Source organism: Lissotriton vulgaris, chromosome 11 (genome assembly GCF_964263255.1).
Source record: "Lissotriton vulgaris chromosome 11, aLisVul1.2, whole genome shotgun sequence".
In the NCBI taxonomy this organism is placed as follows: Eukaryota; Metazoa; Chordata; class Amphibia; order Caudata; family Salamandridae; genus Lissotriton; species Lissotriton vulgaris.
In genome coordinates this window covers 224,563,985-224,587,236 of record NC_141699.1, presented here as the reverse complement: position 1 = coordinate 224,587,236, position 23,252 = coordinate 224,563,985, and the positions used below count along the sequence as shown (strand labels likewise).

General features: G+C 46.1%; 1 protein-coding gene across 1 annotated transcript in view; it reads left to right on the top strand.

The window, feature by feature from the left end:
• HPS4 (HPS4 biogenesis of lysosomal organelles complex 3 subunit 2) overlaps positions 1–23,252 on the top strand; it is a 231,350-nt gene that overhangs the window by 96,454 nt on the left and 111,644 nt on the right. Inside the window, exon 9 of the mRNA XM_086943139.1 lies at positions 10,863–10,899. Within this exon, the coding sequence (XP_086799265.1) occupies positions 10,863–10,899 (37 nt within the window). The remainder of the gene's footprint in view (positions 1–10,862; positions 10,900–23,252) is intronic.

Genomic DNA, 23,252 nt, shown 5'->3' with positions numbered 1-23,252 from the left:
TCTGCTGTGGGTTTCTTCAGGAGGGCACTGACTTCGGCATGTTTCCAGCTTTCAGGGAAGGTAGCAGAGATGAAGGAACAATTGATGGCATCACAGAGATGGGGAGCGATGATGGAGTCTGCTTTGTTGAAGATGTGGTGGGGACATGGGTCCGTTGGCGAGCCCGAGTAGATGGAATTCATGAGGCGGATGGTGTCTTCAGTGGTGATTGTGTTCCATGCGCTGAGGTTGTTAGAGGGCGGTTTAGGTTCTGAGGGGGGTGGAGAGGAATGTTTGTTGGAATTGTTTTCGAAGCTGTTATGTATGTCAGCAATTTTGTTGTAGAAGGAGAATAGCGAATTGCAGAGGTTTTGGGAGAGAGTGATGTCGTTTGAGGCAGCGGTGGGGTTGGTGAATTCTTTGACGATGTTGAATAGTTCCTTGCTGTTATGAGCGTTGTTGTCGAGTCGATTTTTGAGTGCTGATTTCTTGGTGGCTCGGATCAGCTGGTGGTGTTTACGGGTGGCTGCCTTGAAGGTGGACATGTTGTCGGTGGTTGGGTTTTTTCTCCATGTTTTCTCAAGAGTGCGGCATAACTTTTTGGATTTCTTAAGATCGTCGTTGAACCAGGGGGCCTTTTTGTTGTCTTGTTTGGTGTGTTGGTTTTTCAAGGGTGCTAATTCGTCAGCGCTGTGAGTGATCCATTGTTTGAATTTGATGGCAGCTTGGTTTGGGTCCGATGGGAGGGTGGGTAGGTTTTGGTTGAGCGAAGTGAGGAGTTGGTCGGTGGTGATTTTGTTCCATTTTCTTCAGGGGATATGTTGTGGGGGGTTGTGGGTCGAGGTGGTTTTGTAGCTGAAGTGAACACATCTGTGGTCCGTCCAGTGGAGGGCTGTGGTGTGATCGAAGGAGATGTGTTTGCTGGAGGTGAAGATTGGGTCGAGCGTATGTCCGGCTACATGGGTGGGGTGTCAACAAGTTGTTTGAGTCCGAGATTGGCCAGGTTGTCCAGAAGGGTGGTGGTGTTGCTGTCGTTTTTCTTGTCCAGGTGGAAGTTGAGGTCTCCTAATAGAATGTAGTTCTCGGATGCGAGGGCATGTGGACTGATTAAGTCGGTGATGTCTTCGCTGAATTGTGTACGTGTTCCTGGAGGCCTGTAGATGAGGGTGACTCTGAGTGTGGTTCTGGGGTAGGTGTGGACCTGAAAGTGAAGGTGTTAGGCGGTTGTGAGGTTATCGATGGAGCTGGTCGTGATTTTGATGGTGTTCATAGCAGGGTATTCATCTTGATCACGTTTATCCTAACAAGCCAAGACAGATAAAGTGGATGCCATCCATGCAAATCCTCAATGATGTCTTTTTGGTAAAGCTTCCTATTGGTATACAACAAGTCTTTGAGCTGAAGGGTGTTCCTTAATGCCTAAGTATTGCAAGGAGGGTGCGTCTTAATGGAACGGGGCTTGTGTTTGCAGAGATGGTAAATCCTGTTGCTTTACCGTGCGGTTTAACAGCGAGGATTTGTCTTTGCCTAGGGGTACTACCATTAAGGCAAACTGGGGGTGGGGGGGGAAGAGGGAACACCCCTGCCTCGTCCCCCTCGTGAGATTGATAAGAGTTATGCAGTGCTTGTTGGCCCTAATGACTGCCGTTGGGGAGCTGAAGGCTGCCAGGATTTTGTCTTTCATTTTGGGACCCATCTGAATTTTGAGTTCTTAGAACGTCTAACTGACTTGATCAAATATTTTTCTGCACCCAGTGAGATCAAAAATGCTGGACTATCCCTCTTTTGGACTTTTTCTTTGAGGTGGGCAATCTCCTGAGGTTATCCACATCTTGTCGTCCACCTATGAAGCCAACCTGGTTCGGTTCGATCAACCCGGTCAAGAGTTGGTCCATGTAAGCTAATCTTCAGCGCCAGAAGAGAGCCAAATTTGCCCATCTTATCATAAAACTTGTTCCCCAGTGTTAGGAATGCCCTTTCTGCCCTATTAGTTCTGTGCGTTTTCAACTGACCGGGGAGGATGGCAAGTTTGCATTTGAGGGTCATGTGGGGTGCCTGGTTATCTTCTCCCTCTGTGTCCCTAATCTCAGCAGTTAGTTTGTCCTCTCCAAGACTTGATTCCCTCACCCTGCCTTTGGCTATGGAGATCAGGACCCCTCTTATAATGGCCTTGAATGTGCCCCAGAGTGTATGCAATGATGCATCCTGTGTTGTGTTATGCTCAAAGTATTCAGTGATCGCAGTATGAATTTCTTGCATGTTGACAGGGTCTCTGAGAAGTTGTGGGTCTACATGCCAGCGCGGAGGACAATTTTTGGGCGTCTCTCCAGCCAATAGCTACATGGGCATGGTTATATATGGCTATGTCAGATATAGAGGCCAAGTCTATAGCAGACCGGAGCGATTGTCTGACCAGGATGTGATCTATCCTTAAGTAGGATGAATGCACATGTGAATAAAAGGAGCAATCCCTCTCGTCAGGGTGCATATAGTGCCAGCTCTCTGTCAGTCCCAGCTCTGTGATCTCTATCTTGTGGAATGCAAACATGGCCCCTGTTTCCTGGGAAACTTGAGTTCGCCTGTTCCACTTAGGGTTCGAAGTTGAGATCAGCCTCCACTATTATCTTTCCAGGGACTGCCTTCAACTGTTTTGGTAGCAGGCCCCTGAAAGAATTGTCTTGTGCTGAGTTCGGGACATACATGTTAAGCGTAAGTGTGGTCCTTCCCCAGAGATCCCCTAGTGATTTTGATAAAGCAACCTTCCGGGTCTCTAATAGCTGAGGAGGGTTTTTTTCCAATATGTGGTCTACATAGACTAGCTCACCCTGCAGCCTTTGTGGAAGAGGAGGCCCAGTATTGGTGAAAGTATGTAGCGTGTTGCTTGTGCTTCTGATCCGCATTAAGGAGATGAGTTTCCTACATCAGAATAATGTCTGCTCTCTGTTGCAAGAGATGGCACCACATCTGACTACTTTTGGTGGGTGATTTCAGCCCCTTCACATTTAGGCTCAGGTGTTTGTTTTGGGGCAGGTGGTAGGGGAAGCTTGGTGAGAGGCCACCCCAGTGTGTGTATCGTCTGTCATGGCAGTGACGTGTTGTAGCAGAGATTTTATATTTAGCAGAAGCCCATACCTAGGTGATGGGTGCAGAGACTTGGGAGAGAACGAGAAAAGCATAATCAGTTAGCAGTTGTAAAGTCAGAAAGGCCAACAGGGCCAGTCCGTGTGGGGTAAGTCCTACTGTTATGTGGGCATCTCCAAGAGAGTCCACTTGAAGAGTCACCCTCGGGGTTATAGCTTTGTGGTCCAGAACTCATTTCGGAATTGGAACGCCCATCAACAAAGACCTAAGGGTGTGAATGGACAAAAGCGGGCAGATGTTATGCGTCATACCTCTGCTATCTCCTCATCCAACATTCCAAGGTTGTATCCCCATCTTTGGGAGGACTCATCTGTACTCTGTGATTTATGGGGATGGTTCTGCTGACCTCTCAGGGGGCGTTAGAGCCGGCTCCTGTTTCAGCTTCATGAGGTGTGAGATAATGTCAGGCTCTGCCTCCTCCATGTGTGTATCTTGGGGGTTGACGGTTTTTAGGTCTCGCATACCTAGAGCTGGAGCGCGCATGCGCTCCTCGCTCTGCTAGGCTTATTGTCATTCAGTAAATTTCAGAAGGGGACTTAAACCCCGGCCATTAATCCTGTTGGCTGGCATCATCATTTATGCTAAACGCGGGCCTCCGATTGAAAACAAGGCTTTTTTGTTACCGCCCTTGTCTCCTTCTATGATGGTCCATTCGGATTGGATCGTTTCCTTGCAGCTTTACACAGTGGGCTTTATCTGGTGGGTGAGCACTATTTTCTAGCCTGTTTTACTTCATGTGGCGGGATGGAGTTAGTGGTGTGCTTTCGGAGTGATTGCTATTGTAAAAAAAAAAAAAAACCACGCCCACGAGTTTTCAATTATCACGCCCGTGTCTGGGCATGATAATTGAAAACATATGGGCTTTGGTGCATGTAACAGACACCAATAGGCCATTGGCGGAGCAATGCGCCCGCCATTGGCCTATTGCGTGCTCTATTTAAAGAAATCACGCAAACAAAGCCCAATAGCAGAACCCAAAAGGAAAAGCACACGCACGATTGTGTGCGATTCCAGGGTCCGTTTTCAAACCCTGGACAAAAGGGCTCTTGTCTGCGCGAGCAGTGCTGCGCACTGCAACCCAGGGTGCGAGCCCTAAAATGAAGAGCGGCATCAGCGTCTATTACACAAGTATGCAGCCCAGTTATTTGAGAGAAGCTTTATCTTTCTATTTGTTTCAGTGGAAAGGATGGAAAGGGGCAACACCACGAAGAGGGTCCGAGCCTAACATGCAATCGGAGTGTAATCGCACATTTCATTACAATTCCATGCTTTCGGTTTCTTTTTATCACCATAACAGCAGGTTGCCAGTCTGACTGGATCACACGTGTAACCCCTCGAACCAACCTCAGTGTGAAGTTAACTAACACGGGGCAAGGCAGCTCGACTGGTGCACAGCACCTCGAGAAGCAGCTTGACACTTGAAGAACAGCAAGCAGAAGCGCAACTAATGAACCGGGGCTGCTGTCAGATAGGATTTCTGCCTACTCAGAACAAGCATTTGCAATGAAATAGGTCTCGCTCCGCGAGTTTGACCTATTAAAATTACAAATACCAATACCTTTTATTTTTGTTTCGTTTTTTAAAACATAAATATAAGGCATTGACATTTACAATACCAATATCTTAAACTTGCGTAAATGCGAGACCTATTGCATTGCAAATGCTTGTTGAATCTGTGCTGCACTGCCTGCCATACTGGTCACTGACGTTGTCGCCTAGGAGGCTGTTCCTTTGGGGCCAGTCCATCGACCCCCATCTAAGGGCATATGCAGCTGTGACTGAGCCTTCTCTAGCTTTCTGACTTTGCAGTGTTTTCCAGCCTATTGAAGTGATAGGCTGAAGGAGTGGTCCCATTGGTATCTGATTTGTTTTTCGTTGAGAAAATCTGTAAGTGGGTGGAATTCCCTACGATGTCAGAGGGTGGTGGTGGACATATCTTGGAACACTTGACTGGTGTGGCACCGAAGGACCAAGTCCGCCTTGCCCCTGGCCTTCTCCAGGATTACGTCCTTTTCCTCAAAGAAGTGGACTCTCGTCAGGAGGTTGCTGCAACTCTCTGGAGGGGGAGATTGGTGGGTGACCCTGTGTTGCCTGTCCAGCCATGGGGTCGGAAAGTCTGGGTTACCTATGATCGCCTGCAATAGCTCTGCCGTGAAAGTCAGGATGTAGGCACTTTCGGCCTCTACTTGATGCGGATCTTGTTGCATCTACTACGATTCTTGAGTTCTTCTTGCTTTAACTGGAGTTGCGGCCCTCCGAGGACAGGATGGACTCGCTGCCTTCAGTGCTCACGTCTGTTGTGGGCTCCAAGTTCTCAATTCACTGGCCAATATCATTAACTTCCCTTCTCAGTTCCTGGGTGCAGGCTTTGAAGTTGGTGCTCAATAAGCGGATTTCGGCCAGAAACTTCTCCATGTAGTCCTGGGTAATCTACTGTGTGTGTGTGTGTGTGTGTGTGTCGCTCTTTCTGTGTTTGTGTGTCTGTGTCTGTCCTTGTCTGTGTTTCCTCTGTGTCGGTGTCTCCGTGTCTGTGTCCGTGTGTGTGTGCCTGTGTGTGTATGTCTGTGTCCCATTGTCCGTGTGTGTGTGTGTGTGTGTGTGTGTGTGTCTGTCTGTCTGTCTGTCTGTCTGTCTGTCTGTCTGTCTGTCTGTGTTCCTCTCACTCCATCGCCCAATGTGTCTGGGCATGCAGGGGGTTGGAGCTTCAATCATTAATACGCCAAGTGGTCCACCATAGCCGTTCCCATCAGGCGCTTCTCCCAGGATGCTATCAAAACTAGGTGCCTAGGGCTAACTGTGTTCGGTTTCTGCAGGCCTCCAGAAACTTCCGGAGGGTGCCCCCAGAGTGAGATCCCCACAACTCTCCAAGATGTAGAGAGTTGTGGGTATCTCAGTCTGGGGCACCCTCCGCAAGTTTCTGGGGGCTAGCAAGATATTTGATGCAGAACCAGTGTTGGGCAATATTTACTTTGCTTAACGAAGGTGTGTATGCCTTAGCATTTGCTAAGCATCACAAGGCAAGACATTGCTGATTCTAAATGCACACTTAAAACCTAAAGCTAGAAAGAATGAACATGAGCGAAAAGCTCAATGCATTTATTTTAGGGTCTTACACGTTCTCTGAATGATTACAGTTCTTCTGCAACGTATTGTAGAAGTCCATTAAAGTTTGCCAGTTAAATAAGTCATTTGCTTGCTTCTTATTTGAGAGCTTTCCTTATCCAGCTTCTGGAGCATAGCCTCTGTACCATTTTGATTAATCACTCTGGGAGTGCATGCGTTTCCCATCGTGCTCTTTCTGCATCATTAGCTCTCCCTCAATGCTTCCCCAGCACTTTGTACTTCTCTTCCTCTCTCTCGGGTTCTTATCCCTATATTGCTGTCACCCTCAAGTGCTGTTCGCTCTCATGGCTTTTACCCTCTCTCCATATTTCTCAATCCACTGTATGCCTCTCTGTTGGTCTCTCCCTCCACCCACCCTCGTGCTCATTATTTATTGCGCAACTTGGTGAGGGTATATCAGCCAAGGCCAGATGAAATATGCTTCCAGCACCCAATAACAAAGGGTTTGTAGTACCTAGTTTGCAGTTGCACTACTGGTAGAAATAGAGAAGGCAGTACGAGAAGTGCTGGACACCAGGGTTGTTTGCGTGAAAATCTTTCCTTAATTTCTGTATTTAATGGAGTGTGCAGTCTGCATGTGGAGATATATAGTTCATACCCTGGAAGTAAATTGATGTTTTCTCACCCTAAAGCCTGGTCCCCTCTAGCCTTACAGCTCATGTCCCTTACCCTGAATAGCGCGCTGAGGGCGTGTAATGGTCGTACCCCTTCCGATACCCCCTCGGTGTGTACTTTCAACAGGAGGGGCCATGAGTCGAGGCTAGATTACATCATGGTGGACATTACACTTTGGCCCAAAGTGCTGGACTTTAGGGTAATTAAGAGGTCAGACAGCGACCACAACGCCCTTTGCCTAAATATCTTGTGCCCTCTGCCCCTGACGGACTCATCCCCAGTTGGCCAAGGGGTTGATATGGGGGATTTGCTCCTGACCACAAACAGGCGCCGGGTTAAGTGGGGAAAGCTGGTGAGGTCGGAAGAGTCCATCAAGAAATTATATGAGCTGGCACTCCCAAGCTTCATGGAGGTGGATGCTCTCCTGAATGAACCAAGAACCCCCGATTACTGCGAGAAACTGGGAAATATTCACCAGGTTCTAGTGAGGGACTTGGCCGAGGCATTCCATCCGGAGGTCCCAATCCGAAAGAAAAGGACCCCTGTCCCCACCTGGTACACCCCAGATTGCAGGGCAGCAAAATCTGAGCTCATTGCAGCCATAAAAGAGGGGTCAGACAAGGCCAAAGTACGTGACCTAAGGAAGTACCATAAATCAGTGCTGGCGGCTGCAAGGACCGAGTGGGACTGGAAGCATTGGCAGGACCTCTACGATGCCCTCAAGTTTAGGGACTCCCGGAAATTTTGGGCCCTTGTAAATAATGGGTCAAGGGAACTCAGTAAAGCGATTGAGTCTAACATAGCCCCCGCGGTCTGGGAGGCCCACTTTGGGGCTCTTTACCAAGATACTAGTTCCTGCCCGGCCGCAGAGCTGCAACTGCCCTTGGGTTCTCAGGAGTTCGGAATGGAACTATCCCTGGGGGAAGTGGAGCTTGCTCTAGAACGCCTAGCAGTGGGGAAGGCGCCAGGCCTGGATAGGTTACCCGGGGATCTATTTAGGCACCACCCGGATATCTGGGGCCCATACCTTCTTGTTCTGTTTAATGCCATTCTCGGAGGTATGGCGATCCCTGGGTCGTGGCTGGGGGCAGAGATTGTGCCCATCCATAAGAAGGGTTCTACTCTGCTCCCTTCCAATTACAGGCCTATAAGCCTTATAGATGTGCCCCAAAAGCTTTTCGCGCGCCTCATTTTGGACCATCTCCTAGACTGGGTCGAGGTCAATGACATCTTGAGCCCCCTTCAGGCTGGCTTCAGGAAGAACACGTCGACCATGGACCAAATCTTTCGCCTCCTTCTCCTGTACTGGAAGACGGTCACGCTAGAGGGAGGTCGATTGTACATGGTCTTCGTGGACCTGAGGTCAGCCTTCGACCTCGTCCCGAGGGGGAAGTTATGGGAGGTTCTGCAGAAGCTAGGAGTTCCCCCCCACCTCCTTAGAATCATCATTAGGCTGCATGAGAACAACTTTGCGGTAGTGAGGTGTGGGAGGGATGGCAAGCCCTCGGGTAAATTCCCGGTCCGCCGAGGTGTCAGACAGGGCTGTGTCCTTGCTCCGACACTGTTCTGTCTGTACATTAACAGCGTCATTCAACACCTTGACGCTGTCGGGGATAATGACGCCCCGGTTCTGGCAGGAAGGAGGGTTCCGGCAATAATGTTTGCCGATGATACCCTCCTTCTTTCCAAATCCCCTATGGGGATCCAGAGGATCGTGGATGGTTTTGGTCACTTCTGTTGTCAACATGGGTTGGAGGTGAACACGGAAAAAACTAAGTTCATGATCTTCAACCCTCCGACCAGGACCAGACCCAATCCAAAACTGGGGGAAACTAGTCTGGAAAGGGTTTCTACCTTCATATATCTGGGGGTTTCACTCCAAGAAAATCTGACATGGGATTCCCAGGTGGCAAGATCTAGGCTGAAACTCTCCCAGCTATCGGGCGCACTCCTGAGGGTATCCAATAAGTCCACCTTTAAGCCTGTCAGTTCGGCCCTGGAAATGTACAGGACCCAGGCGAAGGCAGCTGCCTTGTATGGCAGTGAGCTGTGGGGCCATAAAGCTGGGAAGGTCATGGCAGGGGTGGAAAACTGTTTCCTCAGACGTCTTCTAGCTCTCCCGCAAGGCACACCACTCCTCCCCCTAAGACTTGACCTGGGCCTTCCGTCAATCGCAGAGGATCTGCGGTCGAAACCGGTGAAGTACTGGCATCGGTTATGGTCCACTGAGGAACTGCATCATTACAGGCAGGACCTTATACACGTCATGAGGCTGGATGTTAATGGTAAGATCCCTTGGCTGGCATTCATCAAGTCGGAATGTTCCAGCCTGAATTTGCCAGACCTATGGGATGACCCAGCTCAGGGTTGTAGAAGGATTTCGCGCAAAACCCTGGCACAGCTCTACAAGAACAAAACCCTCGCTGATATGGACAATGCCTATGACAGTGGCACCCTGACGGGACGTTTTATAGTATCCAAAAATTCTTATGTTTTTGAACCTTTTATGGATTTTATTTATCCTCTTTTGGCGAGGAAATTGTTCCTGCAATGGAGGTTTGGTACGCTCCCTACTAAAGTTTTTACCCATAAATGGTTGCAAGGGGGTGACAAGCTTTGTCCTTGCTGCAAAGCTACTGATGAGGACGACTTGCACATAATGTTCTGTTGCCATGTCTATCGGAGCCCGAGGAGGCGATGGCTAGCCCCTCTATGTCGGAACCTGGGCTTCAGGAACTATTTACAGGCCTACAGGGTTATGAAAACTAATACCCTGGGCCACATTGTGTTTGCGGTTTCCAAATTTTTAATGGCAGCATGGATAATAAGGAAGAAAATGTCTGGTTAACTTATATTACCTTGTATTTTCTAACGTTGCAGGTCCAGTTGGCTTTTATTGTATATATTGTGTTTTATTCATGTATTTTTACTGCATCTTTTATGGCCCATGTGGCCGAAATAAAGAATTTTTGGATTGGAAATTGATGTTTTCACCAAATCAAAGTATATAGCGGACACCCAGGCTAGATGTTGTAGTGGACAGACTAATACTGAGGAGCTGAATGGGGCACGATATTATGCTCTTAAGTGACCTCTTATCAAAGGCGACATTACATGAGAAAGCAGGACAGTCACTGCTTGGTTATCTACAATAATATAAGCTATGACACACTCAGAATTTCTGGGCAAAATTCCTTATACTGCCTCAAGCATCCAAGACATAAAGGTATGTAGTACATTCCAGTATGTGGGACTAAGGGTCGTGATGCTGTATTCCAAAATGTAAGATGATGGGTACCCAGTAGAGAAAAAATCATGATGAAAATAGTTCTGGAGTACTGAGTATCGACTTCCTGATGGTAACAGTGAACTCCTTACTTGATTCTAGTATATAAGTGAAACAGTAAAACATTTTAAGAATACAGAAACAGTCCATTTCATACCAGGATAATTGCATACCTATGAAAAGCTGCCACCATATAACTGCATATCAAGTAGTTACTTTGATCTGCATGGCCAAGGCTTGCTTCATGGCTCGTAATTTTGCAATTCTGTGTGCAATATGAGAGTCTTTGCCATGAGGATTTGTTGAGAAACGTTTTTATTTCTTAGAAATGAAGTATGCCTTTTATGAAAAAATGAGGGCTATGGTCGTATGAGCACAGTTACTTTCTTACCTCCCTTAAATATATTTCCTTCGTGGAAAAACTAATTCATCCTCACCAAGCATTGTTCTGTTTGAGTTAAAGGGAAATAAATGTGGTCATGTGACCTGAAAGCATGGAGATTTGCTTTTTTGCTAACTTGAAACTTGTGAAATGTCGATATAAACATAAAGCATATGGTTTGCAGAATAGTATATTTTCCACGTGTATGATATTATCTGCTTGGGCTATATTTCCACCATTTCCACTTAAAGCCACCTTATGCATCATTGTTCCCTGTGCTTAGTACAATTGCAGCCACAAGTATTTTTATCTCATATTATCTTTTTTCTGTTACAGAAAGATGCTGAAGATGGAAATATTTGCAAAGACCAGGGTAAGCAAGAGGCAAAATGTTAATAGTAACACATAAACATTAGAGCTGTGGCTCTGGTGTACAGGTAGGGCATCCAAAATTAATTTCAAGCTTAATACATTTTAAGCCTAATAAACACTACACTTTCTTGTAGTTCTAAAAAAAAAAATCAAAACATGTCTATACAAAAGAAAACATACCTACAATGAGGGCAAGCAACTGCACTGAGCCAACAAAATTGTGTATACAAGAGCAACAGCAACATAGGCAGAGTTATCAAGATGTCTAAATTGCACTGAAATGTGTAAGAACCTGCGATCAATGGCAGTTCATTGAATTTGCAGATATGGGTTTAGCAAGATTCACAGAGTACAGGTAAAGAAGCGACTTTGTCAGGATAAATACGAAAGAAGGTATGAGTACACTTCACATGTACAGTCAGTGCTTGTGTGGGAGGGGATAAAAGCCTACTGCATACATAGAGTTTTAGAAGTTACAGGGTTTTTTGAAACATGACATTTATCACAGAGGGAGTAGAGAGAAGTAATATTCATCTCCACTTTGTTACTGACTTTAGTAGACCACTGGAAGCTCCTCTTGATCACAATGATTGCCTGTGTTCAGCCAGTGACAGTGGAGGACCAACCAAGATATCATCCTTCAGTGTATGGAGCCTGGAGACCAATTAGAACAGAAGCCCATTGAGTTTGATTCGCAATTTTATCTTAAGCCTTGGGATTATGTCGGGGAGTGTTCGCTTGGGAAGTTGGGGTGCAAACAAAGAGCAGCTTCACTGTTGGGACACTTTTGTACAAATAAGGACGACACAAGGCACATTCCTTAGGATAGTTTAATCTGAAAAGGGCAGATCATTCTGGCTCTCTGAGATAAAGTTTATTTGCAAAACAATGTGCGTTATAGTAATTTATCATTAGTAGAATTTGTTTTATGCAAGGGTGCCAGGCAATACATGCCAGGTTTGTGAGACATACAATAGTTGAAAGTTTGTCGACTCCTTGAAACTGGCTTCCCAAGTATACTTTTCTTGTGATTACCAGTTTGTCAACCCACGTGAGGGTTAGGCAGGTCATTATGAAGGTACACCAGGCTTTGATGAGGAGTCCGTTTTGCATATATGCAGTAGGATGTTGTGCTCAAAATGGCATTTTCCTAAGATCATTCAGGCTGATGCAATTTGAACTGCATTTATCTCAGCAAGTCTTGCCTAGGGTGGCCAGGAGATCGAGAATTCCCAGAGTCTAACAATGCATTTGATTTGATGGCTCTTAGTTGAATATTGGCTCACACAGGTGATTTTTTGCTCTGTTTTTTTTGGTTGTTGTTTGAACAGATCTTCTCTCTTGGTGTTTTGAATTCTATGTTGGGCTTGTTGTAATATGTTGTGTGGGTATCCTCTTTTTTTGAACCTATCGATCATTTCATTAGTTTGTATTTCCAGTTGTTGTGGTTCCGAGACTACTCTTTTAACCCTCATCAGTTGAGAATAGGGTAAATGTTTCTTTAATGAAGGAGGATGGAGGATGGTAACTCTCAAATCTTAAGATGTTGTTCCTATCTGTGCTTTTTCTGAATAGATTAGTTGCAAAGCCCGTAGGCGTGTTTGTTATTTCTACATCCAAAAAATGTATCTTGTCTTTTTTTATTTCCCATGTGAATTATATCCTCGTATCAATGGTATTTAGCTCCTCTATCTGTTTGGTGAGTGCTGCTTGCGTTCCCTCCCATGCAATGAAAATATAGTCTATAAAGCGTACATATAGACTAATATATTTATTCCAATCCTCTTTCTGTAAGATATGTGCTTCCTCATATTCTTTTATAAACATATTAGCATATGTCGGTGCATCTGGATTACCCATTGAAGTACCGCTTTTCTGTAGATACCATTCTTCCTGATAAGCAAAGTAGCTGTGCATTAAAGTAAATTGTAGCAGTTCCATCAAAAATGTTTTCATGTCTTGCTCATAGTTGCTCTCCAATAGTGCTTTTTCTACCGCCTCTAGGCCTTGGTTATGTGGTATAGAAGTGTATAATGCTTTAACATCTACTGTTGCCATGAAGATTTGTTGGTGATCTGATGCTACCTAACAGTGCGTGGGAGCAATTTTGTTTAAAGTTTCTGCCTTCAGTCTGGCACCTGGGGAATGCTAAGGTTGAGGAATCTGCGTTTAGATAAGTATCTGCCATAAAGAGCATTACCGAAGGTAACTAAGCTGTCCATGCTGTCTTTTCTTGGACATTTGTCGTGCATTGAGTAGCCAACAGTTTAGGTAGGGATGGTGGTGTGTAAATGTGGGAGTCAGGAAGTTGGTGCAGCAAGGGTATAAGGCAGGTTTTGAGTTTCATATATCTGTTAAAGTGAGTGGCATCTGTTAGACTTGCAGGTTCATAAGTCCATGTTGTGGTATTCAGAGTAGTCACTTTCCTAATCCACTAGACTCAGCAGAGGCTAGTTTGGCTAGGGGAAATCGTTCAGTCAAGTTGCTGGATATAGAAGGTTCTGCAATGGTTCGTATTTTTGATAATTAATGTATTCATTCATCATTTGTGTTGGACTTGGCCCTTATGGCAGGTTCACCCCTAATCTTTTTGCTTTTAATATATGATCTGTGTTGATGATTTGTGGGTCTCTGCGCACTTTTTCCCTGTGACCCAGAGTAAAGTGCGTGCGTGTAGTAAGGCTGGCCTGCCCTCCCATAGGAATGCATGGGGAATGTCTGTGTCCCTGGTAGTTCCTTATGTGTGGGGAGTGCAGGCTCGAGTTTGGTATGTGCGAACTCGTGAGAGTGAATGCTTCGCCATGATGTATGTGGCATGATTGTGTCTTGTGTACAAGTGCCACTTCTAGGAGTTGGCATATTAGTGTAAAATATGCCTGTTGTGTGATTGGCTGGATCTGGCTGGTAAGCCTGGCTCCAGGAAGTCTGGATGGGTCTGCCCGGTGGTGAGTGTGAGATTAGCATGCTGATGGCTGGGGAGGGCTGCACCTGGTTCCTGAATAGGGCTGGGCTTTCCCCACACAATGCTGGCTCCGCCCCCTGTGGTGCGACTGATGACCCTAGCCCTGCCAGTGAATAGAGTGAGGGGCTGAGCACCTCAAGGGTGCTCCCAGACCAGCTGTGACTGGTTTTTCCCCTCACCCTGAAGTGAAACAAAGGATTTTTATGTCTAAAAAGGGGCTGTGTCCCCACACAAAGGTCTCTGTTCTGTTCCAGGATCCTGCCAGAGGGGGCTGCTGCTGTTGCCTGGGCCAGGAGGACCACCACTTGGATTGTCTCCCTGCCTGGAGACCCAGTGAGCTGGCCCTGGGCCCAGCCTTGCCCCCCTGCCTGCCTAAGGACTTTGCTGGACTTTTTCTCTGCCCTTTAGTGCTGGGAGCGCTTTCCTTTCCCTGCTAGCGCTGAGGAGCGCTTTACTTTTTCCCCAGCGCTTGGGAGCGCTTTGCTTGCTGTGCAGGTGCCCACCCTGCTTGTGATTGCCTTGGCGAGTGCCCACCTCGCTTATTTTTCTATTATTTTGTCCCCTGGCCGCTACTTTTATATTTTAATTTATTACGAGGGCGCCTACCCCTCGGTTAATTATTCCCCAGCCAACAAGTGCCTGAAACGGGCCGCCGCGCTGCCTGCGACGATCCGGAAGTGTTTGGCCGGCCGGCCAATTGCAGCGCGGCCCGACCGGGAGAAGGGCCGGAAGTCCCGCCCTCAGCGCCGCAAGGCGAAGGAGAGGAGGCCTGCCCACTGCAAGGAGAAGCCCCGCCAGCAAGCAACCTGGTGAGTGGAGCCTGGTTTCTTTAGCAAAGAGGGGGAGGCTACGGGGCACATTGCCGGTGCCTGTCCCCCCTGAGTGGATGGCGAGGCTCGTGGGGGCAGTTGGTCAGTTAGAGACCTGAGAGGCTGAAGGCGGCATTTTTGTTACAGAGCCCCCCCCCCCGAGGCTCTTGGGGACCACAGTTGTTCTTGAGTCCCCCGAGTGGGACTCCAACGATACCAGGGCACGGAGGAGGGTAGAGCGGCCCCAGCTGGCAGCAGGCCGCTTCTCCCCCCCCAATTCCCCACCCCACCCGAGGCATTTTTTCTCCGAGCCCAGAAAGGCTCACGGCGCACCATTTTGGTTGACGAGCCCCGAGAAGCTCCAGGCCTGCATTTTGGGTATTTAGAGCCCGAGAGGCTCGACCGGCCCATTTGTTTGTTGAGCCCCGAGAGGCTCCCAGCCCCCTTTTGTTTTAAAAGCCCCAAGAGAGGCTCTGAGTACCATTTTGTTTATTTAGAGCCCAGCGAGGCTCTTGAAGGACACAGTCAGAGGGTTAGAGCCCCAAGGCTCCCACGTTGTGTGTGGCCCCCTCATCATTTGTGTTCTTGAGCCCACAAGGCTCCAACGTTGGCTCATCTTTATTTACAACTGCCCAGCACTTTGTGGGCAGTTGCCACGTTTAGGTGTGTTCTTGGCTGCCTGTGCAGCCTGCCCTGACATTTTGGACTAAGGGCATTTCAGCCCTTGTGAGGCCAGTTGGCCTGGGGGACAGTTCTAGTGTTGTGCTATGTGCACCCTGTGCATTTGTGATTTACTTGCTTATGTGATTCCTGCGCAAATGTTCTACCTGCACCTCTGAATATGTTTTTAAGCCTCATGTGCAATGTGTTTTATGTTTCTTCCCCTTTGCTAAAAGTGACCTGCTTAGAGGATTGTTTCATGTTTCTTCCCCTTTGCTAAAAGTGACCTGCTTAGGGGATTGTTTATGTTTCATTACCTTTGCTAAATGTGACCTGCTTAGGTGATTGTTTTATGTCTCATTACCTTTGCTAAATGTGACCTGCTTAGGTGATTGTTTATGTTTCCTATAGGTCCTGATAATAAGGTCCTAGTTCCCTGCGTGATTTTCCTAAGGTTGTTAGGGTTGCGTAGGAGGTATTTCCCCATTACCAGTGATTACTGGCTGTGTGCTACATTTACTATTTTGGTGCTACAGTCGTTATATGTTTATGTGCTAAGCGTTATACCTACAAAGTGCTAATTCTAAAAGTGCCTACCCCTGACGGTGGTCCATGTGGCCCTGTCCGGTACATAATCCCCTGTAAATTCTGCCCGTGCCTGTTGGCACATTGTAAAGAGTGTGTTTATCTAATGTGTTTTTGCTATAATGCAAAGGCTATTTTTTATATAACCTTGTGTGGAGTTTCCTTTGTGGTGGGCCTTGGGTGTTGTTGCTGGGTGCGCGCGCAAACGCTTTACACATCGCCTCCGAGATTAGCCTTGCTGCTCGCGTCACATTACCTAGTGGGTGAGCAGGGGTTATCTTGGTGTGTAACTCCCTTGCCCTGACTTAGAAATGGTGATCTCTGACTGACTTTGGCGCGAGGCTTGGCCAGCCAGGGGTCCTGTTTCTAACAATTTGTTTCTGCCTTGTTTTGTTTTGTGGCTTGGAAATGTGGGAGGTGTCCTGTTGGTGCAATGGATATTGGATTCAACTTGAGAACCCTGAAAGCTGTGATTGATGTTAGGCTTATGTTTGATTCCATGTAGGATGTGGTTATTAGTTAAAGCAACAGCTTGCGTAAAGGTTGTAGCTGAAGTTTACAATGATCTGTAGCAGTTATTGTGATCATAACATATACTAACTGAAGGTGGGAGTAAGGGAGAATTTGGTGGAATTAAGTGAAGGTAGTGTTGATTGAGAGTTAATTATAGTATTGTTAGGTTCACCTTTAAAAGTTGGACTTAAAGGGGCTTCCTTACCTGATGAGGAGAAAAGGTTGGATGCCTTCCTAATGTCTGAAATGGATGTGTGGGAAAGAGATGATTAATAGAGGGGCAGGATTAGGATGAAGGCTGTGTTGTCTGGGAAAATGTTGGAGATTATGTTTTTGTTTAACTAAATGACTGTGAGGTGGATTTATCATTGCTAGAATACAACCAGCAGTCCCCAGAGAAAAGAGCATGCAGGAAAAGATGAGTTTTTACCAGAAGCCCCAGCCTCTGAAAATGACAACAGTAATGGGACTAATGGGTGTCATGACTTCATGAATTTCAATGATACCACATGCCATTGCCAACTACAAACCACCACTCTGTGAGTGGTTAATGAGACCATAATCTAAAAACTATGGGAAGTAGGGGTACGACTTGCCATACGAGATGGTGGATTTGTAATCACCAGCCTCCTCCCTATCCCCACCATTTGCCAACATCCTTCAAAACCGCTCATTTCCATTGCCTGCACAGTGCGGACTCGAAAAGTGGAAGGTGTGGGAAGAAAACAGAGTGGACTCACCAGTGCAGTCCGTCCCGAATTGCAATGGAGTTCAAAGACTATCTTGCACCTCAACAATGGTTCTCATAAGGGAGACAGGAGCCAGCAGCCTTGCGAGCAGAGAAACGAAGAAGGTGTAGCAATTGTTGGTGGCGAGTGAGAGTTTCTGCTTCTGATTCACCGGCTGCGATATTGGAGGTGTTGTGGTGCTGAGACGTATCTACTTAATGCGGGGAGTAGGTGACAACTTCTGACTGTCTAAACCAACAGAAAGTGGATCCCCCACCTACAGGCCTGCGGGCTAGTGGAATTCACTGAACTCTCATTTCGGTCCGTTGCCCTGATGGAGAGCTGCCTGGTGCTGAGCCGCCGTAAGCAGAGGGAATGGTGGCATTGGATCACTGTGGGACGCAGCCTAGTGCCTATGAGAGGAAGGCCTTTGACTCCGCAGTGTACATTGGGGTGATCTGGAAAAGAAAAACTAAGGAAAGGGGGCAGAAGAGAGATTGTCCCCTAGGGCACCACTACTAGATGAGATAGGGAGGGGGTGGAGGTTAGTTGTAAAATTAATGGTGCACCTGTGAAATGCCACACAAATGTAAAGGAGAGGCAACTACCATGAAGGACAAAGAGGGTCAACTGACACAAGCAAAGAAGGAGAAATACAATAAATCCTCCCAAGAGGTAAAGATTGGCAATGTGGGAGAGTCCCTGTTTCTACTATATGATAAGTTAAACCCACCCACAGACATGATTGTGCAGGTGTCCGAAGAGATCCATATGGACTTGTCCCTGCTGAGGAATGACTTCCGTGATATAATGGAAAGAGTAACAGGAGACAATTTTCCCCTGTAAACAGTACATCAGACCCAAACCACAATAACATTGCTCTCACTCCACCTGGAAACTTCAAAGCACCTAGAAGACAGGTCCAAAGATACTGAGGGGAAGGTGTGAAGAAATAATATTAGGATAGTGGACATCCCAGATGGGACCGAATTCCAGCACATGGAACAATTCCTTAGCACATGTCTGAATTCCTGGTCCCGCCAAGTGAACTTTGACAGTGCTTTGTTATTGAAAGGGCCCTCAGAGCACTGATGAATTTGATGTGGCCCGACCCCAACTATCTGCTCCCTCAGTGGGGAGCCTGAGGCCTGTGGGAAAATGGCGGCTTCCACCGGCTCCATTATGTGCGACAGCAGAAAGAGAAGGCTGTTCCCTGAATTATAGCCCACCATACAAGAATACAACTTTTCTACAGCAGTCAAGCAAGAACTCCAAGTCATACAGATGGATTACATACTAATGTCCCCTGCCAAACTTGGAGTCTTCTTGAAAACATGATCTTTCTTTTTCAACACCCCCGAAGCTTTATGGAAGTGGGTGGATGATAGGAACATTCTGCAGCAAAGGTGGCAAGCCAAAACAATGCCAGCTGTGCCTAGGTAGGACAGCCACCTATCGTCGCCAAGAAAATTATCCTAATGGCACCAGGTGAAACAAAAGCAAAGTGTTATTTGACATGGTAACAAAGATGATGGGAGCAACTACATGGACAAAGAACAGAGAGATGACGGTGACAGAAAGGAACAACAACATAGCATTGCGAAACAAATATCCTCTCAAGCACACCAGAAGCAGAGACAATCCAGGGGAACAAATAGGCGCATGCAACTGTATGACCCAAGAGGACAACCATCTCGAATTACCTTTGATATTCTACTATTCGGGAACCGTAGAGACTATGCACGTCAATAATCCCACTCTGGGAGGCAAGAAGAGCAACAATTAACAGGGGCGATGGAGATTAACTTAAATACCCTTGCATTCTTCTCCCCGAGTATCTGCTTATTGTGGGTGACAGATGCTTTTTGTGAGGAAGCATAGTGTGGGGGGGGAGGAGTTGGAAAAGAATGGGAATTTATTTGTTTTTGGGAGTTTAGTTTAACTCTTTATTTAGAACAGCATTTTTACTAGGCATATAATACATTTTCAATCCATGACTTAATGTGCGATACCAGCCCAGCCACTCTGAAGGCATTATACTAGCGTCTTAAAAGTACAACCCTCACTGCCGATCTCTAACCAGTAGGCATTGTACTGGCTGACGCCTTTTGCAATGCTCCTGGATCACATGGTCAACTTGCTTGAACACTTATACATACCACCTGGTCTGCAAGGCCGTACACTTAAATTGATACCCAAGTTGATTCTGGATTGACTCCTTGGAATGATAGTAGATTTTAACGGCTTGATGAACTAGTATTAGATGTGCTCAACTCAGGACACACAGATACAACATTGATCCAATCCAAATGGGTTTTCTTGTTAGGTTTGGTTGACACATGATGTAAATATTCAATAATCAAAAATAGAATGGACACTTGTTTCTACAAAACCATTGGTTTGTGTTCGAACACCCTCATAGACATCCTGGTATTGTCGTTTGCGGTGTATCTTTTTTCCGCCCCATCAGGAGTCATGGCGTATTCATCGGGTGATCGATTGACGTGCTGGATGCCTGCCTCACCTGAGGCTACCTCTGGTACAAGTAGACGTGTCCAGAGATCAAAAAAATATATATGTGAAGGAATAGACTAAAAATAGTGTATAATCAAAAAAGATTATTTATTCTGGATAGTTAGGCACTATAGTTAAAAAAGGAGTTGCGATATGCAGGTGGTCAAGTTACTGGACTACCATATCTCTTGAAAGACGTGTCGACATGTTTCAGCTCACTTGGCCCAGTCGGGTCTATGGAGCTTTCGTCAGGACAAAAAAACATATAAACAAACAAAAGGTAAAGGATCATTAAGAAATGTGCCTCACACAATTTGTGTGGGATTTAGTGTTGAGTAATGGGAAATTCCCATGCTGTGGAGACAAAAACCAACACAAACTATTAAGTAGGTCGGTACTTTTATCAGGTGAGTAGACAGTCATGCAAGATTCTATGGGGAGCACTATTGTTTACTCCAAATATAGAATGCGCGCCAACATTGTGGCATTAACACAGTGAACAGAGAGGAAAGGAAAACAATCTAGGTCTGAGATGGGGGAAATGCGGTAGCAGCGGTTCAAAAGAAGTTTTGACAAATATTGTAGTAGCCAAGGCGTCATATATTTACAAAGCACACAGTTATTTCACATGCACAGTAGACGTAAAGTTATTTAGTCTAAACGGTGTGTTATTTTGGTCGGGGAGTTGGTAACATATGTGCTTCGCAATCATCTGTTAGTGAAAAATAGTGCGCGGTCGATAGTGGTAGTTGTTTGATGGGAGATTTTGGGTTTTTAAAGGAGACGTGAATTGTGACTTATGTGCCCCTTATTGATGAATAAAATAGTAGTTACCTGTTTTGCGCAAAATGAGCACTTCAACAGGGGACCCATCTTTACTATGCATACGCATAGTAAAGATGGGCCCAGTGATTAGTACAGTTATTAGTCTTACCTGTTTTGCTGGAAAGCGGTGTGCTACCGTTCTTACCCATGAGGTACAGCTTTGTGTCCCTTGTGCTGACTCTTCCCCTGGCTATGGGCGGGACTATAGATCCCAGTCTTTTATATGGGTCCTAAACACAAAAGAGGGACAACTCTATGTGTGAGTAGGTGCTAGTAAGATGGAGGACACTCAAGACGATGTAGTTTATTCAGTAGAACTGGTGCCAAGGAATATGATCGTTCATCCCCAGTGTGTCTGTTTTGAGGCGGTCTACCCATCTTTGTTCTTTTTCGAATAGAGTTTGCTCTGCATTTTGATTTTTGAATTGAAGCATTTCAAGAACTGTCCATCTGAGATTGTCACAGGTGTGACCTGCCTCCACAAAATGTGTACACAGATTCGTGTTTTTCTTGAGTCTGGTGTTGCTCCGATGTTCTCCTATGCGGAGTTTAATTTTGCGACAGGTCATGCCTACGTATTGGCGTCGGCAGGGGCAGGTGATTAGGTAGATTACATGAGTTGAATTACAGTTGGTATGACTTCTTTGAGTCCACAATATGTTGTCAGTTAATTGTAGAGTCTTGGTGGTGTTGGTAAACTTGCAAACTCCACATGTGCCACAGGGGTAGTGGCCAGTGATTGGGGTCATGTTTGTATCTCTGATGGTAGACTTGGGTGGTTTATTCCTTGGCCTGGTGTGCACAAGGACGCCTTTGATGTTTTTCGTCCTTCTGTTCGCAAATCTGGGTTTGGGCCAGTTGAATTTGCCTGAAGTAAGTATCTGCTGATGTAAATAGACTGGATTAACAAGGCAGTACACACCCTGTTTTTGTGCCTTTTTCTCTGCTTTATCCATTTATATTGCTTGTGTCCCAAAACAATCAACTGACCTCTCCAAAGAGCAAATGTTGCCATGTGTATCTTCGACCACCCTCCAGTTGAGATGAGCATTGGGGAAGAGGATAGGGTGCCACGGGTAGTCTGGAGGTTGAGTGCCTAGTGGTTATGGGGAGAAAAACGTACAGGTCTGCTAAAAGACGACATTGCGGAGTACTTTGATATTAAAGTGGACTTGATCTACAACCCTTTGGGAAGCCTTTAAAACATAGTCAGGGGCAGGCCATGTCTTATTGTAAAGGCAAAGACTAAGTTAGGGGATGAGAGACTAAAGACCTGGAGGACCCAATTGGAACCCTAGCGCCCCACTTGGGCAACATTTGAACAGAAGCCATCCTCAGGAAACTTGAAGTGCGAAGGCAGCACTTAGGGGCCAAAATGGTAGGCAACGCCCAGTACTACTACCTGACCACGCAGCACAGAATAGATTAATTGGTTGGCTAACTAAAAGACAGATGCTTATACCGCCCCATCGGTACTAAAGTCAGACGAGTGGTTGGTCATGGACACCATTGGAATAGCAGACATTTTTTGTAGGGTTATAGGAAGCCCTACGCTATACCAGATGTGACTCAAATTGAGTGGGAGTGCCCAGTTGTAATTGATCTCATTATTAATACCTTGCCCATCACCGATAGACTGGAACTGGGCTACCTATTACCGAAAGTGAGTTCCATCGAGCAATCTGGGCTATACCCTCCAGTAAAACTGCTCGCCTAAATTGATTTCCAGTGGAATTCCTTAAAACAATGCCTTGCTGTTAATACCACACTTGCAAGCTTTGTTTGAGGCACTAGACACAGGCAAGTTCCAATATAATTTAAGGGATGCCACTATATCAGTGATCCCCAAACCAGCCAGACTCCCCAATGAATGCGCCTCCTACCGGCCAATATCACTAATAAATATGGAGGTCAAGCTCTTCGCTAAAGGGCTGGCAACGAAACTTGCCAATTTAATACACACACTGGTAAATGACTACCGAAATTGTTATTGGAGATTACTTCAGGTCACACTGGCACGCATAGAATACTTAAAGGGCTCAGCAGCACTACTCTCAGTGGGCTTTGAAAAGGCCTTTCACACCATCTACTGGCTTTTCATGCACCAGGTGCTTCAAACTATGCTGGTTGGCCAGCTCTTCCTCAAAATATTAAGGAACCATATACACCCCAGTGGGTATGGGTAAATGGGGTATCATCTAAACCAATTCATATATGACGAAGGACAAGTCAGAGGTGACCATTCTCATCACTTCTATTCACGATCGTAATAGAACTGCTGACAGAGTGGTTTTATCGGGACGCCCATCTAAGGGGCTTTCAACGGAAAAACTGGTTTTAAGGGAAATCTTGCTTTGTTCAGACAACCTGTAGCTATTCATTCAGTGGCCAGACCCTTCACTCCCCAAAACAGTTCATATGGTACAAACCTATGGCAAGGCCTCGTGTTGTAGAGTACGTTTTGAACAATCTACGTATATGAAAGTAGCTGGATCAGGCACAAACAACATAAAAATTACCTGCTTGAGTTTAGCTGATTTCCACTTTAAGAACCTATGCTTGATGATACAGGAAGATGTAAAACAGAGTTGGGAACTGAAGATTGCCCCTCTGCTCAAGAGAACAAAACAGGAAATGTAGGGATGGGTGCCCGCCACTTACCATAATGGGTAACACTTTTTGATAGGTTTGTTTGATGTACAGAATTTGCAGAAATTAACCAATCATCAAACCCTCATGACGTAGTTATTCCAATCTC